The sequence below is a fragment of the Artibeus jamaicensis genome, unplaced genomic scaffold (assembly GCF_021234435.1).
Source record: "Artibeus jamaicensis isolate MK-2021 breed Jamaican fruit bat unplaced genomic scaffold, CSHL_Jam_final contig_60, whole genome shotgun sequence".
Taxonomy (NCBI): Eukaryota; Metazoa; Chordata; class Mammalia; order Chiroptera; family Phyllostomidae; genus Artibeus; species Artibeus jamaicensis.
Genome location: NW_026521900.1, coordinates 12,357,972 through 12,372,080, shown reverse-complemented (window position 1 = coordinate 12,372,080; position 14,109 = coordinate 12,357,972). Strand labels below are relative to the sequence as shown.

The 14,109-nt window shown below is 38.5% G+C and overlaps 1 protein-coding gene across 3 annotated transcripts in view; it reads left to right on the top strand.

Annotated features, from left to right (window-relative positions):
• SHROOM4 (shroom family member 4) overlaps positions 1–14,109 on the top strand; it is a 262,559-nt gene that overhangs the window by 115,483 nt on the left and 132,967 nt on the right. For 2 of the 3 annotated variants that reach the window (XM_037159038.2, XM_053670636.1), the window contains exon 2: positions 9,775–9,926. In XM_037159038.2, the coding sequence (XP_037014933.2) occupies positions 9,775–9,926 (152 nt within the window). Of the gene's footprint in view, positions 1–9,774; positions 9,927–14,109 lie in introns of those variants that run through there. The other variant, XM_053670639.1, reaches the window with a different exon arrangement.

Here is a 14,109-nt window from a genome sequence, read left to right as displayed (position 1 = left end):
TAGCCCACTTTCCACGAGGCTGGGAGTTTCTTTCACTGTGGCAAACCCCGCAGTAGTCAACAGTCAGCTCTGAGTCTGTTTCTTGTTCAGCTGGCCCCGCCCACACATTCCACTGCCTGGACCCAGTACCTCTCAGTCAGCCCCGCCCACATGGTCAGCTGCCTTGCCCTGGGTTTCCTCAGCCAGCCCCAGCCTCACAGCGCCGACTGGTCCACCACCTCGCTGAGGGTCCTTTCAGCTGGCCCTGCAGACACTGTCTGTCGCCTTGCCTTGGGTTCTCTCAGCCAGCCCCCCACCTCGAAGTGTGGTCTGATCTGCCGCCTCGTCGCAGGACCTCTCAGCCAGCCCCACCCCTGGTCCACCGCCTCGCTGCCGCTGCCGGTCTTCTCTGCCCACCCAGCTGCCCAGCTCCTTCCTACTGGTCTGTTTGAATGTTTCTTTAATTCTTTCATTGTCAGGGTCCCCTGCAGTTTGATATTTTGGCACTTTTGGTTGTTTATTGTTTTTAGATTAGTTATTATCCTCCTTTTGGTTGTGTGAGGAAGTGAAGGGTTTTTACCTATGCCTCCATCTTGGCCGGAACTCACACCATGCTTTCTTAATGCTGGGGATCATCATGGACTTTCTGGTTTGTTTTAGACTTTAAAAAATATATATAACTCAATTTTATTAAAATACACATTTAATGGACATAAGTAAAAAGACTGGAGGAGGAAACCACTAAAATACTATTAATGCCTATTGTATATGATTGGGAGAATATGAATGATTTAAATTCTGGTGGGTTTTTTGTTTTTGCTTTCTGTGTTTCCAAAATTATATACCTGGATTACATATTATTTTGTGTAAGTTCCTTTTAAATAATATCCATTAGTTTACTTTAATAAAGTTCAATATAAAAAGGAAAAAGACACCTACTATCTTATCATCCAAAAATTGTTGTAGCATTTTTTAAAAAGATTTTATTTATTTATTTTTAGAGAGGGGGGAGGGAGGGAGAAAGAGTGGGAGAGAAACATCAGTGTGTGGTTGCCTCTTGTGCGCCCCCTACTGGGGACCTTGCCCACAACTCAGGCACGTGGCCTGACTGGGAATCAAATCAGTGACCCTTTGGTTTGCAGGTCAGCACTCAATCCACTGAGCCAGGCAGGGCATCTTTTGGCATTTTTTTTTAAAAAGTAACATATAAACATTGAGGGCTCAGAGAAGTACAAAATTAATAGTGGAAATTCCCATCTGCTTATACCTTCCATCCATTCTTCCCCAAAGCTAAACACAGTTAATAGTTTCCTTCAAGGAGTAAAAAGAAACCAATATCTATCAGTGCAAACAGATCCATCTCATTCTTTTAATTTTTAACCCTAATATAATGGAGCTAATATTATGGTTGTATATAGTGAACTCTGTTGCTGTCACTTGTTTCTGGAAATCAAGTCATTAGTATGCTACTGTATCCTTGCCTCCAGTTTCTTCTACTCCAGTTCTTCCTAAACTCTGTTTCTACCACATCAGCTTTGCAAGGTTCTTTGCTCACTTGATTCACTGAAATTGATAGCTTATTAGACAGCCAAGAAGCACAGGCAATCTGATAGGAGACAGTAATGATGCCTGAAGAAGAGATTGTCTAGTTGCCTGTTTGACAGTGGCCTGAATGGAAGTTCTGCTTCTCTGAGTGTCTATGAGGAACTCTTGGCAACATGAGAAAGTGGCATACCTGGTATAGACAAGAGGAAAAGAAAATAGCTCCAAGATTGGGTCAGGGATTGATTCTGTTTTTATGCTATGTAAAGATAGAGATTAGTTGGTGTTTTTTTTTAAGTTTCAGTCTTGTCAGTTGGCAGGTTTGTTTTTATTTTTGTGTCCTACTGAAATTATCCACTTTATTGGGAGGAGTGGGGCAGACAAATAGTGTTTAAAAGCAGAAAGGAACAATGGAAAAATTCATATTGTAAAGACTTACTTTTTTTAAAGATTTTATTCATTTATCTTTAGAGGGGAAGGGAAGGAGAGAGGGAGATAAATATCAATGTATGGTTGCCTCTCGTGTGTCCCCTTCTGGGAAATGGCCTGCAACCCAGGCATGTGCCCAGACTGGGGATTGAACCGTGATTCTCTGGTTCACAGGCCCATGCTCAATCCACTGAACTACACCAGCCAGGGCAAAGACTTACTTTTTAAGTGAAATGCTTTACCTTGAGTAAAGCTTGAGTATGTGAAAATAGTACCTGATGGTTGGTCCCTACCTCAGAAATATAATCTGTATAGTCTAGCATTCTTTATTTTTTTTAATTAAGGAATAATTTATATGTAGAATAAAATGTACAAATCTCCATGAATTTTTAGATATGTATATTTTCATTACTCAGCACCCAGATCAATATGTAAAATATTACCATTACCCATGAAACTTACACTCATATATCTTCATAATCAGTATACCCTTTCCAGTGGTAACCACTATTCTGAGTTTTCATACCATAGATTGATTAGCTTTGTCTGTTCTTGACCTTCATGTAAAATGGAATTATACAGTATGTACTGCAGTCTGGTCTCTCTTTTTCTTTTAAAGATTTTACTTATTTATTTTTAGAGAGAGGGGAGAGGGACAGAAACATCAATATTTGGTTGCCTTTCACATGCCCCCTACTGGGGACCTGGCCTGCAACCCAGGCATGTGCCCTGACTAGGAATTGAACTGATGACCCTTTGGTTCGAAGGCTGGCACTCAATCCACTGAGCTACACCAGCCAGGACTGGTCTCTTTCAATTAATGCAATATGTCTGAGACTCATCCATTCCATTGCATTTAGTAGTAGTTTGTTTTTTGTTGCTGTATATTATGCTATTTTGCATATGAGTGTGTTTTGATGGGCATGTGGGTTGTTTTTAGTTTTTGTCTATTATGAATAAAGCTACTATGAGCAATCAAGTCTTGTTGTGGGCACACATACTTCTTTCTTTTGGGTATACCTAAGTGTGGAATGTCTGGGTCCAAGAGAAGGTGCACAGATTTCTAAAGTGATTGTACAATTTTACACCTCCACCAACAATGTAAACTTCAAATTGCTCTACATTCTTGCCAATACTTAGTATTTTCAGTTTTTTTAATTTTAGGCATTCTGGTAGATGTGTGGTGATATTTTACTGTGACTTTAAATTACATTTCTCTCACGAAAAATGATACTGAGCACCTTTTATATGCCTATTGAGCATTGGACTCTCTTATTTAGTCAAGTGACTGTTCAAGTATTTTGCCAAATTGCAAATCAGTTGTTTTTTTTCTTATTGATTTGTATGAGTTTTTAATATTCTGGATATAAGCTTTTAGTCACATATATGTATTGTGAATATTTTTTCCCAGTGTGTGGCTTGCCTTTTCACTTTTTAGTGGCATTTTTGTGAACACATTTTTTTATTTGGTGAACTTTAATATAGCACTCTTTCTTTTATGGTTATTGCTTTTTTAATCCTGCCCAATAAATCTTTGCCCACCTCATGGTCACAAAGATATTCTCCAATTTTTTTTACTCCAAAAGCTTTATGGTTTTAGTCCTGTCATTTAAGGCTGTAATCTGGCCAAATTTTTTAAGTGAGAATTTATGTCAGTAAAAATATTGTGAGCATGTGTCTTCAATATACATAATTTTATTTATGAGTGATAGAATTCACTACCACAATATTAAATATGAATAAGGCTCAATTTTAAATTTTTAGATAAGCATAAATAGAAATAGAAATTTCAGTGTCTCCTGTTCAGTAGATCACCTTATGCATAATCTGGGATATATATGTACCCTACTGTGGATATTATTGTTCTAAACAACAAAAGGCTAGCATTTTGACAAACACTATTAGCAATAATGTCAGCAAAGGACTTCAGTGTAAACAATTGGCTAGAGTCTGCAAAGTGTGAACAGGACCCCAATGAGTATGTTGCTGATAATGGAAGAAAGCCTGAGTTTACTATTGCATAGTAATATTTATTCCCCTTTATCTGACTTATGGAGACAGCAGGATGATCTGGCTTGGTAGGAGCAAAGACAAACTGGCTTTTGGTTTCTGATGTAGGATATAGTGCTTTTGACTCCCTACCCCTTTCCTCATCACCAAATTCCTAGAGCTGAGTTTGGCTCTTGGCTGACTGAGTTTTTGACATAGATACTTAGAGTCTGACTTGGGCTAATCCCCAGGGATATTTAATGATTTAGAGTTTAGCGGTCCTTTGTTGTGAGGATTAGTAAACTAGGTGATGAATAATCAATTTGGGAGTTGTCTGTAGGGAAAGGATCATGCTGTGGTACAGAGCACAGTTCTCTTGATCCAAGGTCAGGGGAGCCAGTGGGCCTGATTTCACAGAACTTTACACTCTAGAACAGCACTTTGTAGGATTTGGACATCTGCTTCTTTGCTGATAGAAAGAAAGAATATATTCTCCCATGATGTCTACTTCCTTGATCTGTCTCCATACAGGGATTACTACTTAGAACTAGACCTGCTCAATTTTTTTTGTAATTGGTTGTTTTTGAATTCTTTGTTTAAGTAAGGAGTTTCTGTTTTCTGTTTTGCCTTTTGGGAATCTGGGATAAGATAGGGAAGATGAAATTAGAAACATTAGACTACTTTGGAAATTTGAGATGTATTTTGAAGTGAGAGTTGCTATAAGAGACAAGTTAGGGCAGCCAGTGTGTCTGCAACCTGGAATCAGACTGTTGTTGAAAGTCAGTGCAAAAGATTGCAGAGATTTCAAAGCCTGTATCTCCCTCATCAAGGGCACTCTGGTTAGTGTCTCTTATCATGATCATATTCTAAGGGATATCAATCATGAAGGCAGAGAGGACAGATCAGAAACAGTCCCAAACTGGTAGTCTACTCAAGATTTCAAACTAAATTTCAGAATAAACACATGCTTTATCATTATTTGATGATTCTACTTCCAAATAATTCAATTTCTCAAATCCAGCTTATCTCCACCTCTACATTTTCTTTTCATTTTCTCCCCAGAGAAGACCAAACTGCTGAATGACTGTCTGCAGTATTACTAAAAACTTAAAAACCTTTCAGAGGGTACCAAAAAGACATTCGGAGGATATTTTATTTTCTTAAAGCAATGTAGCTACTATATTCTGGGTGATTTTTTCTGTTTGTTTGCAAAAGTATACATCAATTTAAACAAGTAATCATGTTGTTTGCCTTCTTAGACTAGCTTGTGGAAGTAGGAATATGGGCTGGCAATTTGGCCGGGACCTCCTAGAACTGGCCAAGAAAGTTTTAGTCAATGGCTGATTTTCCAATAAATTTACTGTGGCAAACAGAGGTATTCAAACTCATATCATTGATTTTTAATGCTGCTCTTATACTATTCTTATAAATACTTAATACCAGTTTGTTTTTGTTGCAAGATGCTACTACTTTTGCTGACTACATTTTCCAAGATAAACCCAATTTAACTTTTTTCCTTCACTTTCCCATATCTTCTAAATTTATTCAAAAGACCTAAGCAAGTATCTACTAATATCTGACTAAATAAAAGCTACTAGAAAGCCAGTAAGTGCTGTTAAGCCAATGTTTCTTTGCCTTATCTTTCAAGGGGCCAACTTGTCACTTTGTTGACAACTATCAGAGCACTTTATGTGCATTGAAGACCCATGAAAAATTTTCAAATTGCCAGTTTATTAGCACAAAATGGGGCTTCAGGAATCTCTTTCTCTCAGTGTTCCAACTGTGCTTTTTATGTGTTTTAACCTTGATGTACCACTCTTAAACAATAGATAAAAGAATACAGGAAAATGAGAAATGATATTCATTAGTCCATTTTGGAGGCATGAAACATGGATGAAAGCAAAGTACAATGGGTGTGAAAAGCTGGGATTATCTGTCAGCAGAATTAATATTGCATGAGTTTACTAACTGTTCACAGGCCATTGAATGTTAGAGCTCCATGGGCCCTCAGAGATCATCTAGTCAGGACCCCATATTTTACCAGTAAGGGTAAAAGGCCAAAAGAGGGGAAAAGAATTTATCCAAGATTAATTAGCTCTTCCCAACTTTTTAGATACCCACTGGCTTTTGGTTATATGACCTTACATAAGTGATGTTCAATTACTTGAGTCACTCACTGCTAGCTCAGTGATCACTTGGACAATCCAAAATGACACAGAGGTTAACCATCATTTACACTGAGCTTTGTGATGCATGTTTATACTGGCATTCCAATGCATCTGGGTCCAATCTGAGAATTCACAACACTTTGAATGAAACAAGAAAGCCACCCTGAAGATCTGATTCAGGAAAAGCTGGAAAGCCAGCCTTACTAAATGGACAGCATAACATAATGCTACACAGTCCCTCAAATAGGGCATGTTAATCTCAACAAGTTTGTTGATTCACACCTTTCCTGGGGTCCAGCCAGAGCTATGAGTGGGTTGGTTAGAAAAGGAAAACAAAACCTTTCAGAGAAGAATATACAGGGTGAGGCAAAAGTAGGTTTACAGTTGTTTGTATGAAAAATAATAAAATAATTAATAATAAGAGTAAACATTTGCATACTCACAGCTGTAAACCTTCTTTTGCCCCATTGTGTATATATCTTTTTCCCTCCTTTTCTTCTTTCCTCCCTTCCCCTTCTCCTTTCCTTTCCTTCCCTTCTTTTCCCTTCCCTTTCCTTTTCCCTCCCCTTTCTCCACCCCTTCCCCTCCCTTGTCCCTCCCCTTTCCCGACTCCTTCCCCTCCCTTTTCCATTTCCATGCTAGAAAAATGAACTTTATCTTCTATATCAGGAATGTCAAACTCATTCTCACCAGGGGCCACATCAGCCTTGTGGCTGCCTTCAAAGGATGAAATGTAATTCCAACTCCTTAACAGTTAAGAAGTAGTTACATTTATACAGTCCTAAAATTATTTTGGCCCTTTGAAGGCAACCATGGGGCTGATGTGGCCCCTGGTGAAAATGAGTTTGACATCCCTATTCTATATAAACAAATGTGTGGTTGAGCCATTGACCTAAAGAACTAGCTCTCAGGAGGCAAAACAATAAATGGAAGATATGCTGGATCCCAGAAATCTATGTGGAGGTGGGGGAGGAGAAAGACTAGTGAACAATAATATTTAAAAGCATCAAAAAATCAGGAGGTGTAAAAGGGAATCAGTTGTATAGCTCAGTAAATGTCCTATGTCTGGGAAAGGACTAGTTTGGGGTACAGTACAAAAGATCTTTAGCCAAGTGAAATTTCATTCCTTGCTCTGGACTAGTTTGGACTCTAGTATTGTGCCCATAATTTTCTGTTTTGTTGTCTGCAAAACCTCACACTTGTGCTAAAGTGTTTATTGTTACACTCACCATTTCTGTCCTGAGAAGGTTGATCCTGAGGGCTGAGAAAGGGCATGGAATAGCAAAGGGATACGTAGTTAGCCTGTGTAGTCTAAGAAAGGACTGACATAGTGACCACCAAATTGGCAGTAGAGAATGCAAAATGCCTGAGCATTTGCTACAGCAAGAATTAAACATTTTATTTTAAAAAGTTCCCCCTTTTCATTTTCTGGCCTAGAATAAACATGAATCTCATTCATGTAACAAAGTGCTAAATTAACCTAAACTGGTACTTAATATCAATACATATTGAAGGGAAGACTTGCTATAGGTAACAGTAATATGGATAATTGAGATGTATGAATAAAAAATGAGTAGAGTGAATGAAGACTAACGTATACCAACAGAAAAAATATATTAGCATTCATTAGTTAGGCTCCTGTTTATGGTTGTTTGTTAGCCTATGAAGCCCTTTCAAATGGCTGGTATCTGTTGAAAGTCCTGCCTGAGACTGAGGGCCTTCCATGGATGCCAAAGAAGTGAGTCATTCAAATAGAACTCCTGAAATTCAAGTACAGCACTTTGCTTTTTTTTCTTTTCAGCAGGCAACAGTGACTGTGAAATAATAATGATAATGACAATGGAAATAAGAGTGTGATCCTAATTAATTTGCTGAGAGTTGTGCCCCATTTACCAATATTGGCTTGTTTTGTCTTGAGTGATAGCCCAGATACTGGAACAAAGGTGTATATATATTCAAAGTTGCTTGGCTAACCTATAATTTATCAAACAAAGGTTAACTTTCTAAAAATGTGTTGGACTAGCAGCAATAAATTTAATAACAATCTACGATTTAACTCACAATTTCTATTTATTTGATGGGGTTTTTAAAAACCTGAATTAACATTTTTTTCTACATTCAGGTCTTATCTGACAAATTGCACATAAGCTGGCCAACCTAAAGTTCAGCAATATTCTAACTTCCATGGTGTGGGATAGATTGGAAGGATGCTATTAAAGACTGAGAGGAAGATTGGAACAAGAGTGGAAGTGTAAAAACATGTGCGGTGAAAACCAGTGCATAGGCACCCCACTTAGAATCTACCTTTCCCTAAGGATTGTGTAGTTTAATCACCCTCACCTTCCTTGCCCTTGTGAGAAACAACAAACACCTCCTCCTGATTCCATCAGTGGGTTGGACCTTTTTTTTTACTTGATCATCTTTGTGGACATATAAACTATAGTTGGAAACACACCCCTGAGGCTGGGAATTGTGTGTTCTTTATTCTTTTCTGTATGTCTAGCACTTAGCATCTTGTCCTGTGCATAGTACAACCTCACTAAAAACTTGAAGAATGAATTAATGGATGGATGAGATGACTCCTACCACCACTGATGGAACTGATGTTCCAATAGGCAGAACTCACCTTTGGATAGAAAGAATATATTATGTATGAAAGTAGCCATAAATGAGGACCCTTGGGGAACATTCTGCTTTTTTTTTTTGCATACCCCAGTGGATAATATTTACGACATTGCTTTCAATGCTCTTCCACCCCTGCTTGCCAAGATTGTCCTGCTCAATTGAAACTGAATAACTTCTTGCCAAGATTGTCCTGGCCAATATAAATTCTATAGGCTATAGTGGAATGGTGAACATCCAGGTTCCCAGCTTTTGGTAAATGCCCACTATGTGCCAGACACTGGAAGCACTGTGCTAGGTACTTGTTGAAGAGACACAGATAAATGATCAATTACTTTGTGCATACTTTGTATCTTTTGAATTTGCAATTCCACTCACAGAATATTGAGCTGGAAGCCACCTTCAAAGTCAACCCCCTTGCTATACTAATCAGAGCTCTCACATTTATTGAGGATTCACTGCTCCCAGACCTGTCATATACTAACAACTTTGTGAGGTAGGTATTCTTGTTATCTATATTTCACTTACCAGATCCTCGAGACACAGAAATATTAAGTAACTTGCTCACGGTTTCACAGCTGGGAAGTACTCAACCCAAGATCCAAACTCAAGTTTGCCAGAGTTCAAAGTGTGTTCAAAGATAAGGAAAAGACTTGCCAAAGGTGATTTTTCTAGAGCCTAGATCTTCTGGCTCTGATTTACATGCACATTTTGCTATGTCATTCTGTTACTTTAGCCCATATTGTAGGGTTCCTTCCAAGCATCATTTTTGTTTTTAGAAGTGTTTGTCTACCCAGATGACTGTACTATTACTGTGTTGCCTCCTTCCTCAAAGGGGTTGCCCAAGCTTTGCCTTCTGTAAATAATGGCCTGTGATCAGCTTGTTAGCTGCTGCCTGGAGCTTCCTGGAGCCATTCCTCACCTACCCACCCCACCCCTGCCCAGTACTAGTTGTGGCTCAGAGGTTGGGGAGAGCCAGGGAGTAGAATTTTGGGGAAAGAGTTGCTTCACCACCTGTTTCTACTTTTTGTTCTCTGCAACACAGATTGAAGATGGGGGCAAGGCAGCCTTGTCCCAGAAGATGAGGACTGGTGATGAGCTGGTGAATATCAATGGCACGCCGTTGTATGGCTCCCGCCAAGAGGCTCTCATCCTCATCAAAGGCTCCTTCCGGATCCTCAAGCTGATTGTCAGGAGGTAAGATACAAGGAGATTTCCTGCAAGGTGCAGGGGTTGCCAAAACCACTTGGTTGGTAGTAGTCTCAATAGAGTCATATCTCTGTCAGTACCACCAAGGAAAGAGGTGTTTTCGATGAACAGAATTCTGCAGACCACTGAAGCAGAAGGCATAGGATAAAGGGCCTTAGGTTCAAATCCTGATATTGTCACATACTATCTGTGTCGCTTAGATAAATTTATTTTACCTCTGCAAGATTTGGTCTCCTTATTTGCTATTGAGAGAATGAAATAACTCAATACATGCCAAGGGCCTACCTAACCCAGTGTTTTTTTGTCTTCTCCTTCATAACAGGCTACCACTACTCAACCTTTAAAGAGATCCTTCTACCTTCCATGGTAGGCATTCTGGGGGCTGTGGCAAACTCTAGTATAGAAACCCTGCCCTTGAAGAGTGTATAGTCTAGCAGGGGAGAAAAGACACACATGTGACAAAATAGTTAGCAATACACTTTTGAAGAAAGCAGTTAAGGAGATTTTGCAGGGTAAAGGGTGGTTGTCAATGGATTGTCCAAACAGATATTGCTATTGGAGTTCAAGAGAAAAAGAACACCAGAAGAGATTGATAGGCTAAGACTTCATAGAGGAGGTGGAATTTGAGCCAAAGGTTGTGTAGAATTTGACAAATAAACAGTCAGAAGGAAAGAGGCATTCCAGGTAAGGTGAGTAGCATAAGCAAAAGTAAGGTAAGAGCATTTTGGGACATTATCATTCTGATGCTGCTAAACATGTGTCTACCGGTGAGCTTTCCAAATGGCTGCTACATCTTTGCTCTGTACTACTGGAGCTTATACTTTTTCATGTCTATTAGTTTGTTTCCTATGCACATGCCTAAGTTTCTCCATCTTAATTATTTTTAAAAATATTTTATTTATCTTTAGAGGGGAAGGGTAGGAGAGAGGGGGAGAAATATCAATGTATGGTTGCCTCTCATGAGTCCCCTGCTGGGAACTGGCCTGCAACCCAGGCATGTGCCCTGACTGGGAATTGAACCATGATCCTCTGGTTCTCAGGCCTGGACTCAATCCACTGAGCTATACCAGCCAGGGCTCCATCTTAATTATTTTTATTAGAAAAAAGAATTTAAAGTGTCTTTTTTATAATTATATTTCTCCTTCTGGCTGCTACCCCATCTTCTCTTTCTTATGCTTATACTTGGTCTTTCTTTTTTTTTGTGTGTGTGTTTTTTAAAAATTTTATTTAGTTATTTTTCAAGTACAGTTTTTTGTCTATTTTTTCCCATCCCAGCCTCCCCCGCCCCTTGCTCCCCACCTCCCTCCCATTTCCACCCCCCTTAGTTCTCATCCCTGTGTCCTTCCTATTTGTTCCTCCAAATCCCTCCCCCTTATTCCCCTTAACTTCCCTTCCTTCTCCCCTCTGGTCACTATCCCCTTGTTCTCTATTTCAGTGATACTTGGTCTTTCTAAAGGATATTCTATAATCACTGTCTCCACTTCTTCACTTACCATTTCACTTTCTACTCACTACAGTGTAAATTTGACCTTTATAACTCCACTGAAACTACTCTGTCAAAAGCTACATATTACCTAACTGTCAAAGTCAATGGATTCTGCTCACCTTTGTGAAACTTTCCTTTCTTGCTTTCAAGATACCCATTTACTTGTCCTTTTCTTACCTCTCTGTTTATGTTTTTAAAACCAGATTTCTACCTGCTCTTCCTTTGACCATTCCATAAATATTGACCATCCCAAGTTTCACCCTTCCTAACTTCATTAATATATCATGGAAAAATATCACCCCACTCCAGAGCTTCAATTACTATCAGTATGTGGATAAGTATATCACTTGTGTCCCAGACTCATATAACCAACTTCCTATTGGACATACTTAGATGTCTCAGAAGCATTTCAAGCACAATATGTTCAAAACCTAAAATGGTATCTTTCCAAAGTCCTTATTACAGTGACTGAGACCACCATGCCTTCAGTCAACCAAACCAGAAACACAGAAGCTATCTTTACTTTTTCCATTGTGCTCATGCGCTACATACATCCAAATGATTTATCCTGAGGAAAGAATACTTGAGGTGAAAGGGTTTTGTTAGTAAGTTATATAGGATCCCAGTCATTTATTATATTACTTCCTGGCACCTAGTATTAAGCCATGCCTGCCTTGTATCTTGATAGGTGGTAATGTGTTAAAACAATGCCTTATACAATAGATACATTGTCACTGACTCAATCTTGAATTGGTCAAGATTTAGGTTTTAAATAAGGCTTTGTGGGGGGGTAGCATGGTAGATTTGGAAGAGTTTTTGTTTTGGAGTCAGATAGACCCATGTTTGTTACTTCCTAGTTCTGTCATATGGGAAATAATATTTTTTCTATAATGACGTTGTGTTGATTATGAGGCAATTTATGTAAAATACCTTTCACATAATGAGCTTTCAATGAATTTCAGTCTCACTCCTTTCCCTAGGGCATAAAAGCATAATCGGGGTAACCAAATATTAAATAAGGAGAGCATCAGAACTGGAGTGTGCTTTGCAACCTAACCTTCAGAGAACACGACTAGCTGGGAAACCATTTAGGGGTGACAAAAACCTGAATAGGAAATAAGGTCCCTATGAGATACTGATTATACAGAGAAAACAGAAGTACCAGCACTTATAGGAAATGTAGACACTATCCAAGGTGGTTTCTGAACCAGTCATAATAATGGGAATGGTCAGGTGTGTCACCCACTCATCTTTCCTTGTTAAACTCCATATCCTCTTTCTCCCTCCTGTAGCAACATCCGCTACTACCAGTCACTTAATTACGGACTTGGAGATAGTAGGACCCATTGGTTTTGTTGGTGTGGCCGGTCCTATGGCTCCCTGAACCTATGTTGTCTCCCCTTTCAGCCTCCTCTTCTCAGCCCCTAGTGGAGGCTTATTAGATGATGCTGCCCCCTTGTGGAAAATATAACCTTCACCTATCAATTACCCTGGGGATAGTATAGGAAGAACAGTTATTCCTTCCTCGTTAGTGTAAATTGTTCCTCAAATTTATGAAAGAGCTCTTAGCACATAAAATAAATGTGTTCTCACTAAAATTTAATATTTATCCTAGTGCTTTAGAATAAGGTAGAAAGACTTTGGTTTGAGTATGTAATCAACTGACAAAAATTCAACACTTAGCATTAGGTCTGGGCTTGAATCCTTTGGAATGAATATACAAAAAAATGGAACTTTAAAAAATGACTTATTCAAAAGGCCAACCCAGATATTCCCCCTATATTTCCTTTTACATAATGGTCAAATAAGGCAGAAATCTAAGTGTTAACCTTCAACTCTTCTCACTTGCCCCAGTTCCCATCAACCCAATCCCCTTCAAACCAGTCCCCTAAAAACCTCTCTGTAGCTTTTCTCTTAGTTCAGTCACTCACGATTTCTGGTTTCTTATATTTTGGTCTCACCTTCTCCCATTCAATCTATTCTCCAAATAAGTCATCTGATCATGTCACCTATTTGAAAAAAAAAAAAAGCAGGAACAGTAACCATGTAATCATGTTGGTTCCAAGAAATTTATTTTATAATGATATAAACTACATTGAAGATATTGTAGTCATAGACTATTTTTTTTGTAAAAAAAAGGCATTCAAATATGTAAAGAAAAAAACTTTAATACAAGAAGAAAATTATAGAAATGTCTCTATGGGAGACTTCCATGTAATTTAACTATGATAGATGAAGTAGACCAAAAAATAACTACTTAGAATATTTGAAAAACATAATTCATTGGATCTAATTAATAAATATCAAAAATATTTTATAGACAGTGAATACACCCTCTTTTCTGAGAACATTTTTTCAGAGAACATTTAGAGAAATTTTGAGACTGTTTTTGAAAGATTTTATTTATTAATTTTTTAGAGGCATGGGAGAGAGAGAAAGAGGGAGAGAAACATCAGTGTGTGGTTGCCTCTCACACACCCTGCTACCAGGGCTGGGAATTGAACCAGTGACCCTTTGGTTCACAAGTCGGCACTCAGTCCTCTGAACCATACCAGCCAGGGCCAGAGAATATTTTTTTTAATCATCATGTGGTATGCCATGAAGAAAACCTTTGAAAACTCTTATAAATGGAAATTATACTTGTGCTGTTCTCAGATGATAATGTAAGTCTTTTTCAAATTAAAC